Raw genomic sequence first — 15495 nt, 5'->3', positions numbered from 1 at the left:
CAAATCCCCCCACCCCAAGATCTTCCGTGTTTCAGTAAGACCACCCCACATTCATCTTACCTCTACAGGATACCGAGGTTTTACCCTGTGTGGATAGGATGACTCTCTCCCTCCTCTTTGAACTGGTTCACATCCTTCCCCGTTTTTGGCACAGTGCCTCGTTTCTCCCGGTGTCTGCACACATCTACAGGTGCACTTTCATCACCCCCGGACACAAGCATTCGAAAATCTCAGACTCCTTCAGCCCAGACTCCTCAGCTTGAGCTTATTGTAAGAAGACTGAATAATTCAGTGGTCCAGCAGGTAAAGCCACATCAGTCGTAGAGTCACAGCACTGAAACTGGCCCATGCCAATCAAAATTAACATCCAAGCTTGTCCCATTTGCCTTCATCTGACCCATATCCCTCTAAACCTTTCCTGTCCATGTACCTGCCCACAAGAAGTAGTGGATACAGTCCAGTCCATCACAGGTAAAGCCCTCCCCACTATTGAGCACATCTACAAGGAGCACTGTAGCAGAAAAGCGACATCCATCCTCAGGGACCTCCTCCATCCAGGCCATGCCAGCTGGAAGGTGGTACAAGACCCCCTGGACTCACCTGGTTCAGGAACAGTTATTACCCTTCACCCCAACCATCAGACTCTTGAACCAGAGGGGATAACTTCACATGCCCCATCACAGAGATGTTCCCACAACCTATGGGCTCACTTTCAGTGACACTTTATCTCATGTTCTCGATTTTTATTTTTATTTACTTATTACTTTACTTGCTGTTCTTGTTGTTTCTATGTATTTACTGTGAATACCCACAAAAAATGAGTCTCCAGTTTGTATATGATGGCATATAGTTGTAAGAAAATGTTTGTGAACCCTTTGCAATGACCTGGTTTTCTACATTAACTACTCATAAGTTATGGTCTGATCTTCAGCTAAGTCACAGTAATAGACAAAAACAATCTGCCTAAACTTATAAGGTGAAGGGCTAGAGGAGAAGGAATCTAATAGGAGAGGAGAATGGACTGTGGAAGAAAGGGAAAGAGGAGGGTCATCAGAGGTAGGAAATGGGCAGGTGAGAATCCTGAGAACGATCTTGGCCCGAAACATCAACTGTTTATTCTTGTCCATGGATGCTGACCTCCCGAGTTCTTCTTTCATTGAGAACCATGAAGGCTTGGGTCCTTCTTCAGAAACTGTGGGGTGGAGGAAAGTTGTAGAGGCCTAAAGACCAACACTTGGCAGATCAGGAGCTGTTTCTTCCCCTCTACCATCAGATTTCTCAGCAGTCCATGGACCCACAAACACTACCTCATTATTCTGATTGTTGTTTTTTGCAGTATTTATTTATTTTGTGATTTGTGTTGGTCTGGTGTCTATCCGCTGGTTTTCCTCAAGGCTCCAGTGAGGCCAGTTCAATTCTGACCTCAGGCATTGTCTGTGTGGAGTTTGCCCATTCTTTCTGTAACCAGATGCTCCGATTTCCTCCCCATCCCAAAGGTGCGCAGGGTTGATAGGTCAATTGGCCGCTGTAAATTGCCCCTCGAGTACGGGTGAGGGGTAAAATCTGAGGGGACTTGATGAGAATAAGAATTTATTTTAAATCTGTGGATAAGTGACAGCATGTATTTGATGGATTGAATGGCTTATTTCCACATTGTCTCTCTGTATTGAATGTCAAGAGCATTCAGAAAGTGGGATTAGTGTGGAATTCCTCTCAGTGGGTGGTTAAGGGTTGGTGTTGGCTTGGGCCTAAAGGCCTGTTTTGTGTTTATATGACTTAACCATACGTGAACCTTCTTTATGAAAAAGATTAGTTTTATTCGTCACATGTACGTCAAAATATACAGTGAAATACGTTGTTTGTATCAATCAAATCAGCGAGGATTGTGCTGGGGGCAGCCTGCAAGTGTCACCACGCTTTCAGTGCCAACATAGCATGCTAACAATTTATTAACCCTAATCCATGGCAGAGGAGGACTGCCAGAGGTGGGGGAGGGGGGGGGGTGACACAGTTGCAGACACACCCTTCCCTGAGACACCAGGCAAGATCATTTGATTCCAAACAATTGGTTTATTGATCATTACAGAAAGTCTCTTTGGTTCTTCCCCCTCCCCCCCCCTCTCTTCCCTTTTCCCAACCATGATTCCCCTCTCCCTGCCCCCATCCCACTCTCAGTCCACAATAGAGACCCATATCAGAATCAGGTTTATCATCTCTCACATATAGATAGATACTTCAGTGATTCCAAAGTAAATCACAATAGCATTACAAGTGCACAGATATACAAATGTTAGAAGAGAAGTAAGAAAGAATAAAAAAATGAGTTACCTCAAACAACGTAACAGGACAGGGTTATCACTTCCCTGGCTATAGATTGACTCATTTGAGAGCCTAATGTCCTAGAGTAAGAATGACCTTGTTTAGCACTCCTTGTAACCGTGCAGTTGTCTTTGTCATGAAATTAGGTTTATTTTGTGGCAGCAATACAATGTAATACGTAACAGTACAAAAGTCTCACGCACCTTAACTATATACGTATACGTGCCTCAGATTTTAGCATCAGTGTCAGAGCAGCTGTCTGTATGGTTATCATTGCTATGTTTCCCATTCGGTAACGTCAACTACATTCAAATATACCTTTTTATTGTTGTGTTCAGTTCTGGTCGCCTCATTATTAATTTATTGAGATACAGTGCGGAATAAGCCCTTTCAACCTTTCAAGCTGTGCTGACCAGCAGTCCCCTTGTTTAATCCTAGCTTAACCACAGGACAATTTACAATGACCTGCCAACCAGTATGTCTTTGGACAGTGGGAGAATATTGGAGCACCTGGATGAAACCCACCTAGCCAGAGGGAGTATGTACAAACTCCTTCTACAGGCACAGTGGGAAGGACGTGGAAGATTTAGAGAAGGTGCAGAGGAGACTTATAGGATTCTGACTGGATTAGAGAGCATGTCTTTTGAGGGTAGGCTGAGTGAGATAGGGATTCAATGATGCCCTCACCTGCATCTCCTCCATTTCCTGCACTTTGGCCCTTACCCCATCCTCCCATCACCACAACAGGGACCGTGTTCTCCTTGTCCTCACCTACCACCCTACCAGCCTCCGGATCCAGCATATTATCCTCCGCCACTTCTGCCAACTTCAACAGGACCCCACCACTAAGGACATCTTTCCCTCTGTACCCCTCTCTGCTTTTCGCAGGGATCGTTCCCTCCGCGACTGCCTGGTCCACACGTCCCTCCCCACAGATCTCCCACCTGGCACTTATCCCTGCAAGCGTAAGTGCTAGACCTGTCCCTACACCTTCTCTCTTACCACCATTCAGGGCCCCAAATAGTCCTTCCAGGTGAGGCAACACTTCACTTGTGAGTCTGTTGGGGTAATCTATTGCATCCGGTCCTCCCGGTGCGGCCTCCTCTACATCGGCAAGACCCGACGCAGATGGGGGGACTGCTTCATCGAGCACCTCCGCCCCGTCTGCCACAGCAGACAGGATCTCCCGGTTGCCACCCACTTCAACTCTGCTTCACATTCCCATTCAGATATGTCCATACATGGCCTCCTGTACTGCCATGATGAGGTCAAACTCAGGTTGGAGGAGCAACACCTCGTATGCCATCTGGGTAGTCTCCAGCCCCTTGGTGTGAACATCGATTTCTCCAACTTCCGGTAATTCCCTCCCTCTCCCTTCCACCATCCCACTTTCACTCTGCCTCCTCTTCTAGCTGCCTATCACGTCTCTCATGATTCTGTTTTCTTCTATTACCCATAGTGCTTTCCCCTTACATTCCTTCTTCACCTCTCCCGCTTATCCCCTCCCCCACCCCTTGATCTTTCCTCTGATTGGTTTTTCACCTGGCACCTTCCACCCTCCCCCACCTTCATTATAGGGACCCTGCCCCCTCCTTCTTCAGTCCTGACGAAGAGTCTCGGCCCGAAAACGGATGTTGCCCGACCTGCTGAGTTCATCCAGCTTTTGTACATGTTGAGATAGGGATTTTTCCTCTCTGGAGCAATGGAGGATGAGAGGTGTACAAGATTTTGTGAGGCATAGAGTAGGCAGCTAGCAACTTTTTTCTAGGGTGACATTGGCCAGTACTAGAGAACATGTACTTAAAGAGAAAGTTTAGGGAAGATGTCAGAGGTTTTTTTTTTAAAAACCAGAGTGGTAAGGGCCTGGAACATTTCCAGGGTGGTGGTAGAGGCTGATAAAACTGGAACATTGAAAAGACTCTTAGACAGGCACATGGGTAGGTAAAGTGGAGGGTGATGAGCTGTGGAGGAGGGAAGGGTTAGATTGATCTTGGAGTAGGTTTATAAGAGCATAAGATATAGGAGCAGAAGTAGGCCATTCGGCCCATCAAGTCTGCTCCATCATTCAATCATGGACTAATCCAATTCTTCCAGTCAACCCACTCCCCTGCCTTCTCCCCATACCCTTTGATGCCCTGGCTAATCAAGAACCTATGTATCTCTGCCTTAAATACACCCAATGACTTGGCCTCCACAGCTGCTCATGGCAACAAATTCCACAGATTACCACCCTCTGACTAGAGTAATTTCACTGTATCTCTGTTCTAAATGGACATCCTTCAATCTTCAAGTCTTGCCATCTTGTCCTGGACTCCCCTACCATGGGAAATAACTTTGCCATATCTAATCTGTTCAGGCCTATTAACATTCAAAATGTTTCTATGAGAACCCCCCCTTATTCTCCTGAACTCCAGCGAATACAGCCCAAAAGCGGCCAAACGTTCCCCATACAGTAGCCTGTTTATTCCTGGAATCATTCTCGTGAATCTTCTCTGAACCCTCTCCAATGTCAGTATATCCTTTCTAAAATAAGGAGCCCAGAACTGCACCCAGTACCCCAAGTGTGGTCTCATGAGTGCCTTATAGAGCCTCAACATCACGTCCCTGCTCTTATATTCTATAGCTCTAGAAATAAATGCCAACATTGCATTCGCCTTCTTCACAACTGACTCAACCTGGAGGTTAACCTGTAGGGTATCCTGCACAAGGACTCCCAACTCACTTTGCTTTTTTACATTTTGAATTCTCTCCCCATCTAAATAATAGTCTGCCCATTTATTTCTTCCACCAAAGTGCATGACCGTATACTTTCCAACATTGTATTTCATTAGCCACTTCTTTGCCCATTCCCCTAGACTATCTAAGTCTCTCTACAGGCTCTCTGTTTCCTCAACACTACCCGCTCCTTCAACTATCTTTGTATCATCGGCAAATTTAACCAAAATTCCATTTATCCCATAGTCCAAGTCATTGACGTACGTCATAAAAAGCAGCAGTCCCAACACTAACAGCTGTGGATCTCCATGGGATAATTAGGAACCAGCCAGAATAGGATCCCTTTATTCCCACTCTCTGTTTTTTGCCGATCAGCCAATGCTCCACGTATGCTAGTAACTCCCCTGTAATTCCATGGGATGTTATCTTGCTAAGCAGCCTCATGGCAGCACCTTGACAAAGGCCTTCTGAAAATCAGGTACACCTCATCTACTGCATCTCCTTTGTCTACGCTGCTTGTAATTTCCTCCAAAAATTGCAGTAGGTTAGTAGTCAGGCAGGATTTCCCTTCCAGGAAAAAATGCTGGCTTTGGCCTATCTTGTCATGTGCCTCCAGGTACTTCATAATTTCATCTCTGACAATCAATTCTGATAACCTCCCAATCACTGATGTCAGGCTAACAGGTCTATAGTTTCCTTTCTGCTGCCTCCCACCCTTCTTAAATATATTCTTATATAGATCAGTACAATATTGTGGGTCGAATGGACTACTGTGCTGAAATGTTCTATATTCTATATTTCTACCTCTTTTCAGTTCTCTTTCTCATCCATTCTGTCACGTCATCCTCTAATATCTTTTTGAAAGTCTGTAATCTCCTCAATTCAACCATTTGGTTTTACTGTGGTCCACATTCTAACCTCTCTCCCCTCTCCTGTGGTTGAATAATTTTCTGTTTTTCCCTCTTGGATTTATCTTTCATGGAGTCCAACGGTCTTGGGAGTGAAATGATCTCCCACACCCACCGGACCTCCATAGTCCTCTGCTGGTTTGCATATAAATCTTCAGACTTGAATTTTGAATAATTCTTTTTCGGATTACAGCCTTTAATAGACATTTGGGCAGGAAAAGATAAAGATTAGTTTTTATTTGTCATATGTACATTAAAGCATACAGTGAAATAGTTGTTTGCGTCAGTGACCAACACATTCCGAGGATGTGCTGGATGTCCAAGGACGAGATTTTCACTGTATATCAGTACATGTGACAATATGTAAACCAGTACAATGTAATACATTGCCCTTTGGCTGAAGAAGTTCCTCCTCATCTGTGTTCAAAAGGGATATCCCTCTATTCTGAGGCTCTGCCCTCTGGTTCTAGAGCACCCGCCACCCACTATTGGAAACATCCTCTCCCTATCCACTCATTCTAGGCCTTCCATTTTCAATGAGATTCTCTCCCCCCCCCCCCCCCCCCCATTCATCTAAACCAGCAAGCACAGACCCAGAGCCATCAAACACCCCTTATGAATTAACCCTTTCATTCCTGGGATCATTCCCATAAACCTCATCCGGACCCTCTCTAGTGCCAGATCTGGAGAGTTTGCTGGCAACACAGAGGAGGGTGGCAGGGAATACCATTCCCTGGCTAAAGAAATTCAGCCTCATCTCATTTCTAAATGGACTCAGATCCTAGACTGTCCTAATACTGAGAAGATTTTCCTGATACAGGAAACATTCTCTGCACATCCACTCTATCTAGGGCCTAGATAGAGTGGAACATTGAAAAGACTCTTAGAGAGGTACTTGGGTAAGTAAAATGAAGGATCATGAGCTGTGGAGGAGAGAAGGGTTAGATTGATCTTGGAGTAGGTTTATATAGAGGATGTTTTCAATATTAAATATATGAAAGATCTATATTCTAGGCCTTTCAGTATCCAATAGTTTTCAGTTAAATCCCACCTTCATCCCTTTGAAGCAGTTTGACTTCATTTAAATCTGTGCAGCTTAACGTTTGCATAAGTTCTAGAGGTCCTTGGATTTACTGGGTTTCTGTGTCTTTTAAGAGTAAGGAAACGTCAGGTGCTGAATTGTTCTGATTTCTCCACAGGACAAGCAAGGAATTCCATGGTGGTTGGGACTGAGTTACAAAGGGATTTTCCAGTACGATTATCACGATAAAGTGAAACCCAGAAAGGTAAGAGGTGCAAGTGCTGTACATCTAGTATGTGTATGTGTGTCCTATTACTGCGTGTTAACAGAACAGCTGGGACTGCCTGGTAATGTGGGCTGGGAAGTGTCCTGGAGCAGCAGGAGATCACTGTGAGTTCACTTCCGAGCCAAGGGTTCAGAAATAGGGAAAACACCTGAAGTGATATTTAAGCATGCTTAAGGCTTATTTGCAACTTTTAAAAAATCAATTATTTTGTGTTTCAAGAGTATTTCACCTGATGGTTTTCTACATTTGTCTGGATCTGGATCTCCCAGGTGGTCGAGGTTACTGATTTGGAAGGACACTCTGGGTGAAGGCATGTTGTGTAAAGTGAAGTTTCTGTCTGCTGAAGGTGAAGGGAAGGGATGCTTACGGTGACTGATGGGTTTCCAGTCAAGTGGGTGGCTTTGTTCTGAATAGAAAGTTCTCTTTCTGTGCTGTACTGGTGTCAGTCTTCTTGAGTATTGGTGGCACCCCGTTCATCCAGGAAGTGGAGATTTCAGAGGAGGATCTGAAGAGGTTCGCCAGGATGCCGAGTGGATTAGAGAGTATTCACAGTCAGGCAATTGGGCAAGCTGCATCGGAGGCTGAGGAGATACATAAAATGATAAAAGGCAGTAGGTAGAGTAGTCAGTCTTGTCCCCAGGGTAGAAATGTCATATGCTAGAGAACATACATTTAAGGTGAGAGGGGGAGTGTACAGGCATGTTATTGATCAGAGAGTATTGGGTGCCTGGGGTACTGGTTGAAGCAGACGTGACAGTGGCGTTTTAAGAGGCTGTTAGGCATGTAAATATGCAGGGACTGGAAGGTATATACAGATCCTTCACAGGCAGAAAGGATTTGTCTAATTTGATAGTGCACTTTGCACTGACATTGTGGGCTGAAGGGCCTATACTTGTGCTGTGCTCTTCTATGTTCCATATTGAGTCCATAATAGAATAACAACTATAATAGAATCAATGGAAGACTTCACCAACTTGGTGTTCAAACACAAAAAGAAAGAAAGATTAATAAATAAATAAGCAATAAATATTGAGAACATGAGATGAAGAGTCCTTAAAGTGAACCCAGAGGTTATGGGAACATTTCAGTGATCAGGCAAGCAAAGCTGAGTGAAGTTACCCCTTTGGTTCAAGAGCCTGATGGTTGAGGGGTAAAAACTGTTCCTGAACCTAGTGGTGTGAGTCTTGAGGCTCCTGTACCACCTTCCTGGTGGCAGCGATGAGAAGAGAGCATGACCTGGGTGGTGGGGGTTCCTGATGATGCGTGCTGCTTTCCTGTGATGACGTTCCTTGCAGATGTGCTCAGTGATGGGGATGGTTTTACTTGCGATGGTCTGGGTCATGTCCACAACTTTTTGTAGGATGTTCCATTCAAAGACATTGGTGTTTCTATAGCAGGTGCAATGCAACCAGTCGATATACTCTCCACTACACATCTATAGAAGAGTGTCAAAGTTTTAGATGTCAAAGAGGTTCCTCAGATAAACAGAGAGTATTCCATCCTGCTGCTGACATGTGCCTTGTAGACAGTGGAAAGGCTTTGGGGTGTATGCCACTCACTGAAGGTGCACTGCCTCTGACCTGCTCAAGTAGATCTTGATGCATATTTATTTATCACATGTATATCGAAACATGCGGTGAAAAGTGTTGTTTGTGTTAACCAGCACACTCAAGTATGTGCTGGCGGCAGCCCGTAAATATTGCGCACATGCCAACATAGCATGCTCACCATATATGGGAGAATGACACAGAACACAACAAACAACTAAACAACAACAAAACAGCCACTTCTCCTGCCTTCCACACACTCACCCACGTACACAGTCCGCCAGCCCCAGGACAGGCTGTCTTCAGTCTCCAGCCTCCAGTGGACTCGTAGTTGCAGACGTTAGGACCAGCAGACTCGGGGCTTTGTCCATTGGGCTGCAACTTCCAATCGCCATTTGGACTTTGATCTTGTAGTCACACTATTTATGTGCAGGAGAACGTCCGCAGATGCCGGAATCCAAAGCAACACGCACACAGAGTGCTGAAGGAACTCAGCAAGTCAGGCAGCGTCGATGGAAAAGAGTAAACAGTCGACGTTCTGGGCCAGGACCTTTCCTCCTGCATTCTGTGTTTTACATGATTGGCGCAGTTGTGTGTTTAATCAGCTGTGACTCTGTAGGATGTTGATAGTGGGAATATTGATGACAGCAATGCTGTTAATGTCAAGGGAAGGAGATTAGACACCCTTGTGTAAGATGGTCTGGCCTTTTTGTGGTATAAGCATTGCTAACCACTAATTAGCCCACATTGTCTCTGTCTTGCATCATACAGACACCGTCTGCTTCATACAGTCACCATCTGCTTCATTGGTTCGTAGTCCCATTCATTTGGGTGGCCTGGTAGCATAGTAGCTAATGTAAAGCTTTACAGTACCAGTGATCACCGACCAGGGTTCAATTCCCACCACTGCCTATAAGGAATTTGGCCATTCTCCCTGTGACCACGTGGGTTTCCTCCCACATTCCAAAGATGTACTGTGCGCTAGTGTTAGTAAGTTATGGCAAGTTGGCAGCACCTCTGGGCTGTCCCCATCTCCCCTCCCCCCCCCCCCCCCCCCCCAGCACATCCTCGGACTGTATTGGTTGTTGATGCAAAACATTGAATTTCACGTGGCATTTCGGTGTACACATGACAATTTAATCTTCAATCTCTGTCGAGAAGTTGGAAATGAAGTGTGACATTTGAACCAGTCTTTATTTCGTGCTCAGAGTATTGGTCAGAAGTGATTCTGTGCCGGCGTGCGGAAGTTCTTTATTGTAACTGCTGTTTGATGACTTCATCGTTGCTGGAAGCCAGGGATTTCACTGAATGAATGCCTGAAGCAGTGATGTGGAGAGCAGTGGAATTTTAACTCAGACAAGTGCAAAGCAATGTATTTGGAAAGTTAAACCAGGACAAGGCACCCCACTGTGGTGGCTACTACTTGTTACTTGAGCCCCCTCCCCACTCCCCAAATTCCTGATTATGAGCTGAACAGAAATCCCACAGCAGCCAGTGTGGGATTTGAACTCGGGCTCACCGATTGCTTCTCTGGGTCGCTGGATTACTAGTGTGGTTAAATGAACTCTTGTGTTAGATTTGTAACCTTGCTCTAGCTCTGGCTGTGGTTAACTCACTGGTATTATTTGTATGTGTTGTACTCAGTGCAGCCGGAGAATCCGACAGGCAGGTTGGTTTCTTCCCATTCATTTGCAGATCATCTCCCAAAACGCTTGGCAAAGACCCATGCACCGAGTGCTAAAAATAGACCTGGGGATTTTAATCTGCTTCCTCTGATTTGGACAGGATGTGGTGCCGCTCACCTCTGGCTGATTTATCCGTCCTCACGGGAGGTTCTATTATCTTGAGTGGTGCAGATGTTAATGAACAGCAAGCCGGCCAGGAAATTGTTGCTTAGTCATTGTGTTCTCATCTGTTCAATTGTCTTTGAATTATATTTTCGGCAGAACACACTGATGTTAATCTGCTTCAGACTGAGTCACCAGGACCAGGTGACCAGGGACCTGTATATAACTGGGACCAGGTTATTGCATGGAGATGGTAATTACTGGAAGCTTGCTGCACTGTTAGGTCATTAGTAGTCTACAGATACAGAGAAGGGAATTGGAAATCCAGAGGACTAGGCAGCATAATAGTTTATCACAGACTAGATGGGCTGAAGGGCCTGTTTCTGTGCTCTATGACTCTCGTGAAAGTGTGTGGAGGGCAATTCTGGTCACTTCGTTCTAGTAAAGAATGTGGTCACCTCAAGAAGGCAATGTAGAGGATGCTATCTAAATTTGAGGGCATTCGTCCACAAGATCCTACAGAGGATAGTAAAACCCGCTGAGAGGATCACCATGGATTCCCTTCCCCTCCCACCCATTTGTGACCTTTACCAGGAGCGTTGTATTTACTTATTTATAATCCTATTTTGGTTTATGTGTTCTGTATGGTATATGTATTGTGGATACAGTGTAGAATATTTGGTTGTATATATGTACAAATGGCAGGGCCCCAGGCAGTCTTTCCACTTGAGGCAACACTTCACCTGTGAATCTGCAGGGGATGTCTTTTGTGCCCAGTGCTCCCAATGCAGCCTCCTCCACATTGGTGAGACCCTTCGTAAATTGGGGGACCACCTTGTCGAGCACCTCCGCTCCATCTGCCAGAAGTGGAACTTCCCGGTGGCCAATTCCCATTCCTACTCCCGTTCCAACTTGACAGTCCATGACCTTCCCTCAGGATGAAAGAGCAACATCAACCTTGATGGCATGAATATTGATTTCTCCTTCCGGTATATAAAAAAATTCCCTACCCCTCCTCCTCCCTGCTTCTTCTATTCCCCACTGGCCTCTTACGTCTTCTCACTTGCCTATCACCTCCCCCTGGGTTCCTTCCTCCTATCGTCCACTCTCCTCTCCTATCAGGTTCCTCCTTCTCCAGCCTTTTACCTTTCCCACCCACCTGGCTTCACCTATCACCTTCTAGCTAACCTCCTTCCCCTCCCCCCCATCATTTTATTCTGGCATCTTTCCCCCTTCCTTTCCAGTCCTGTAGAAGGATCTCGGCCCGAAACATCAACTGATTATTCATTTCCATAGATGCTAACTGACTAGCAGAGTTCCTCCAGCATTTTGTGTGTGTTGCTTTTGGACTTCGGAAAGTCTACAGACTTTCTTGTGTTTATTCTTTTATTGGAATGTTTTTGAAATTGTTTTATTACTGTCACATGTACCAAGTACAGTGAAAACTGTCCCAGTCTAGCCACAGCAATTAACCAACAACAGAAGTGAGGCTGTGTTTAGAGCTTTCTGCTCAGCGACAGATGGGGTGGTTTGAGTATCTCTCAGAAACTGCTGATCTTCTGAGATTTTCACACACAAAGTTGTCTTTTTGTCTCTTTGTCTTACAAAGAGTTTACAGAGAATGGTGCAAGGAACAAAAAACATCCAGTGAGTGACAGTTCAGTGGGCAAAAACGCCTTGTTAATGAGAGAGGTCAGAGGAGAATGACCAAACTGGTTCAAGCTAAGAGGAAGGCAACAGTAGCTCAAATAGCTACACATTACAACAGTGGTGTGCAGAAGAGTGTTTCAACACAGAACACGTCGAACCTTGAAGTGGATGGGCTGCAGCAGCAGAAGACCGTATGGTCACTGTATTAGGTACCAGAGGTAGCTAAGAAAGTGGTCTCTGCATGTATTGGCTCTTAAGTGGGGACACTGAAGCATAACAACAAGCTTTGTTGTTGGGGAATGAGTTTAACCAATGCACTATAAGCAGCTGGTGTTAGATGCAAGGAGCACTGTGTGGCCTTCCTAGCATCGCATTCTACTGACATCAGTGATCTTATACAGAAAGGTTAAGTGAGCTAGGACCTTTCTCTTTGGAGCAAAGGTAGATGAGAGGTGACTTAATAGGGGTGTACAAGATGATAAAAGGCATAGATAGAGTGGCAGCCAGAAACTTTTTCTGAGGGCAGAACTGGCTAATATGAGGGGGTTGTAATTTTTAAGGTAATTGGAGGAAAGTATAGGGAGGATTTCAGAGATGGCTTTCTCACACAGAGAGTGATGGATGTGTGGAATGCCCTGCCGGGGTGGTGGTGGAGATATTTAAGAAACTATTAGATAGGCACATGGATGAAAGAAAAATGGAGGTCTATGGGGGAAGGGACAAGTTAGATCAATCTTAGAGTAGGTTAAAAGGTCAGCAGAACATCGTGGGCCGGAGGTTCTATACTGTGTTACACTGGTCTGTGTTCGGACTTAGTATCAGGAAGGAAGTGTGTTACTCTGGTAACTCCCAAAGCATTATTGACCCTGTGATATTTAATTCCTTCCTCGGGGACTAGCCCCGAACCCTGCTGGAGCCCAGTCTGGCTCAGTCCACAACTTTGACAACGTTTGCAGCATCAATCCTTTGGTGGGGGGGGGGGGGGGGACAGGACTCAATGTCCCTGCCAAGGGGAACATCTTGGATCCATTACTGTGTCTGGTTCCTGGAGAAAGCGAACCAGGGCTGTGAGCATTTGACATGCGATCTGCAAACAGGAAGGCAGAGCTGTCCTCCGAGAATGAGGATGTGTGCACTTAGGGGACCAAGTTCTTCGATGGGGCGGGGGGGTTGGGAGGAGCAACAGATAAACTTGGCTAGTGGTTTGGGTGCAGCAGGAATTAATGAACTCCACAGCACTCTGGAGAGCACTGAGGCAGCATTCAACTTGATTTTTTTTCAGCTGTTACTTTGGGCCTCTGTAGCTGCTCTCGAGTGAAGTACTGGTGAGAGCTCGACACACGGCAAATGACCAACTACTGGAGGGCCTCCACGCGTCAGGCAGACTCCGTGCAGAGAGCTTTTTGATGTTTTGGATCAAGACCCTGTGCCCAGTCCCAAACTAAAATATCGACAATCCCTCTGTCTGCACAGATGCTGCCGGTCCCACTGAGTTTGAAACCAAATTTGAATTTGCGTTCATCTGAACGGGTGCAGTGAAAAACTTAATTGCAGCAGCATCACTGGCACAAAGAATCAGAGACATGACCTGCACGTGTAGGACATACTGTTGGAGATCAAACATAGAACAGTACAGGTGCTTTGGCCCACAACGTTCTGCCGACCTTTGAACCCGCACTAAAATCAATCTAACCCTTCCCTCCTACATAGCCCTCCATTTCCTATCTTCCATGTGCTTACCTAAAAGTCTCTTAAATGTCCCTAATGTATCTGCCTCTACCACCACCCAGGCAGGTGTTGTTTCCACACATCACCCTGTATAAAGAATAAATAAATATACCTCCTAAGCGAAATACTGGTGATATCCTCCTTATACATTTATCCTTAATCTTAAATTTATAACCTTATCAATTATCCCATTTATAATAACCTTATAAAATTATCCCATAACCTTAAAATTTTGCGCACTCATATTAGCCATTTGAGTCTTGGTGTAAAGGCACTGGTTATCCACTCTTCCTATATCTCATATAATCTCGTGCATTTCTATCAAGTTATCTCTCATTTTCCTTCAACCTGAAGAGAAAAACCCTAGCTCGTTCAACCTATCTTCACAAGTTCTCTAATCCAGGCAGCATCCTGGTAAATCTCCTCTGCACCCTCTCTAAAGATTCCACATCCTTTCTATAATGAGGCAACCAGCACTGAACACAGAACTGCTCTGTGTTTTATGATCCACCATCCAGAAGAAGGGTATCAGTCCAAACCATCAACAGGCCATTTTCCTCCACAGATCCTGCCTGACCCACTGAGTGTTAGGGCACTGAGGTGTATGGTAGAACAGAGGGATCTGGGCCAAAAAGGCTCAGGATGTCTGATTGAACGTCCAGAGGGAATTCCAAAGCCTGGAGAGGGAGGGAGTTCCTCTGCATCTTGGTTGGAAACTGCTGGCGAATTGTTCTGAGTGTAAGTGCCCACACCCCCTCCATGCTGTACATCACAGCTTAAGGAACCAGCCTCTCACCAGACACCATATTTACGTGCAGCATCTGAGTAGAAGGATGCCATTCAGCCTTTCCAGTCTCTGCCAGCTGGCAGAGCAATCCCAAGGTACAGGGCGATATGGCAGAGTAGCAGCAAGCACACGGTTTATAGCACCTCTTTCTATCCCCCTTCCCCCTTCTGTCCCTCTCTCTCCCTCTCCCTTCTTTGTCTATTTCAAACACACACCTTCAACCATCGACATAATGATGAAATGTCACCTTTTGCTTTGCTGCATTGCTCAAGACCTGTTGGCTTGTGTTAGAGGTATTAGCGGAATGAAAAGTTGTTGCTGCCAGTGGCACTGAATAATGTCCTGTGACAATTCTGTTTAAAGATGACATGGCGTTAAAAATCCGGCAGAAACATTGTTCCCGTTGCTATGGATTCAGTGTTTACTGACATCTGTTGGTTGCCATGTATGCTTTTTAAAACAGTGAAAGGTTGATTACATCATACATGATGTGGAACACATGTTTTGGGAAATTAAGGACATGATCTTGATTTAACGATTACAGCAGGAAACCACACGGTCAAGCAGTGCAGGTCTGCTGCGCTTGAATTTTGCAGCTGGGACCTGTTCTGCGCGATTGTGCGGGGCTGCAAAATCACTGGTCTCATCACAGTGGTGGAACATTTTTGTGTGATAAGGCTGCTGCCTCACACCACCAGAGACCTAGTTTCGACCCCAAACTAAGAATACTGTCCGTGCAGAGTTTGC

The 15495-nt window shown here is 45.4% G+C and overlaps 1 protein-coding gene across 10 annotated transcripts in view; it reads left to right on the top strand.

Moving 5' to 3' along the window:
- The window catches only part of frmd4a (FERM domain containing 4A), a 496550-nt gene that overhangs the window by 396962 nt on the left and 84093 nt on the right, over positions 1-15495 (top strand). For all 10 annotated transcript variants that reach the window (XM_073066422.1, XM_073066423.1, XM_073066424.1 and 7 more), the window contains one exon: positions 7142-7228. In XM_073066422.1, coding sequence (XP_072922523.1) covers positions 7142-7228 — 87 coding nt within the window. The remainder of the gene's footprint in view (positions 1-7141; positions 7229-15495) is intronic.

This window comes from Hemitrygon akajei, chromosome 14 (genome assembly GCF_048418815.1).
Source record: "Hemitrygon akajei chromosome 14, sHemAka1.3, whole genome shotgun sequence".
Taxonomy (NCBI): Eukaryota; Metazoa; Chordata; class Chondrichthyes; order Myliobatiformes; family Dasyatidae; genus Hemitrygon; species Hemitrygon akajei.
The sequence above is the reverse complement of the archived record's forward strand: the minus strand, read 5'-3'. Positions and strand labels throughout refer to the sequence as shown.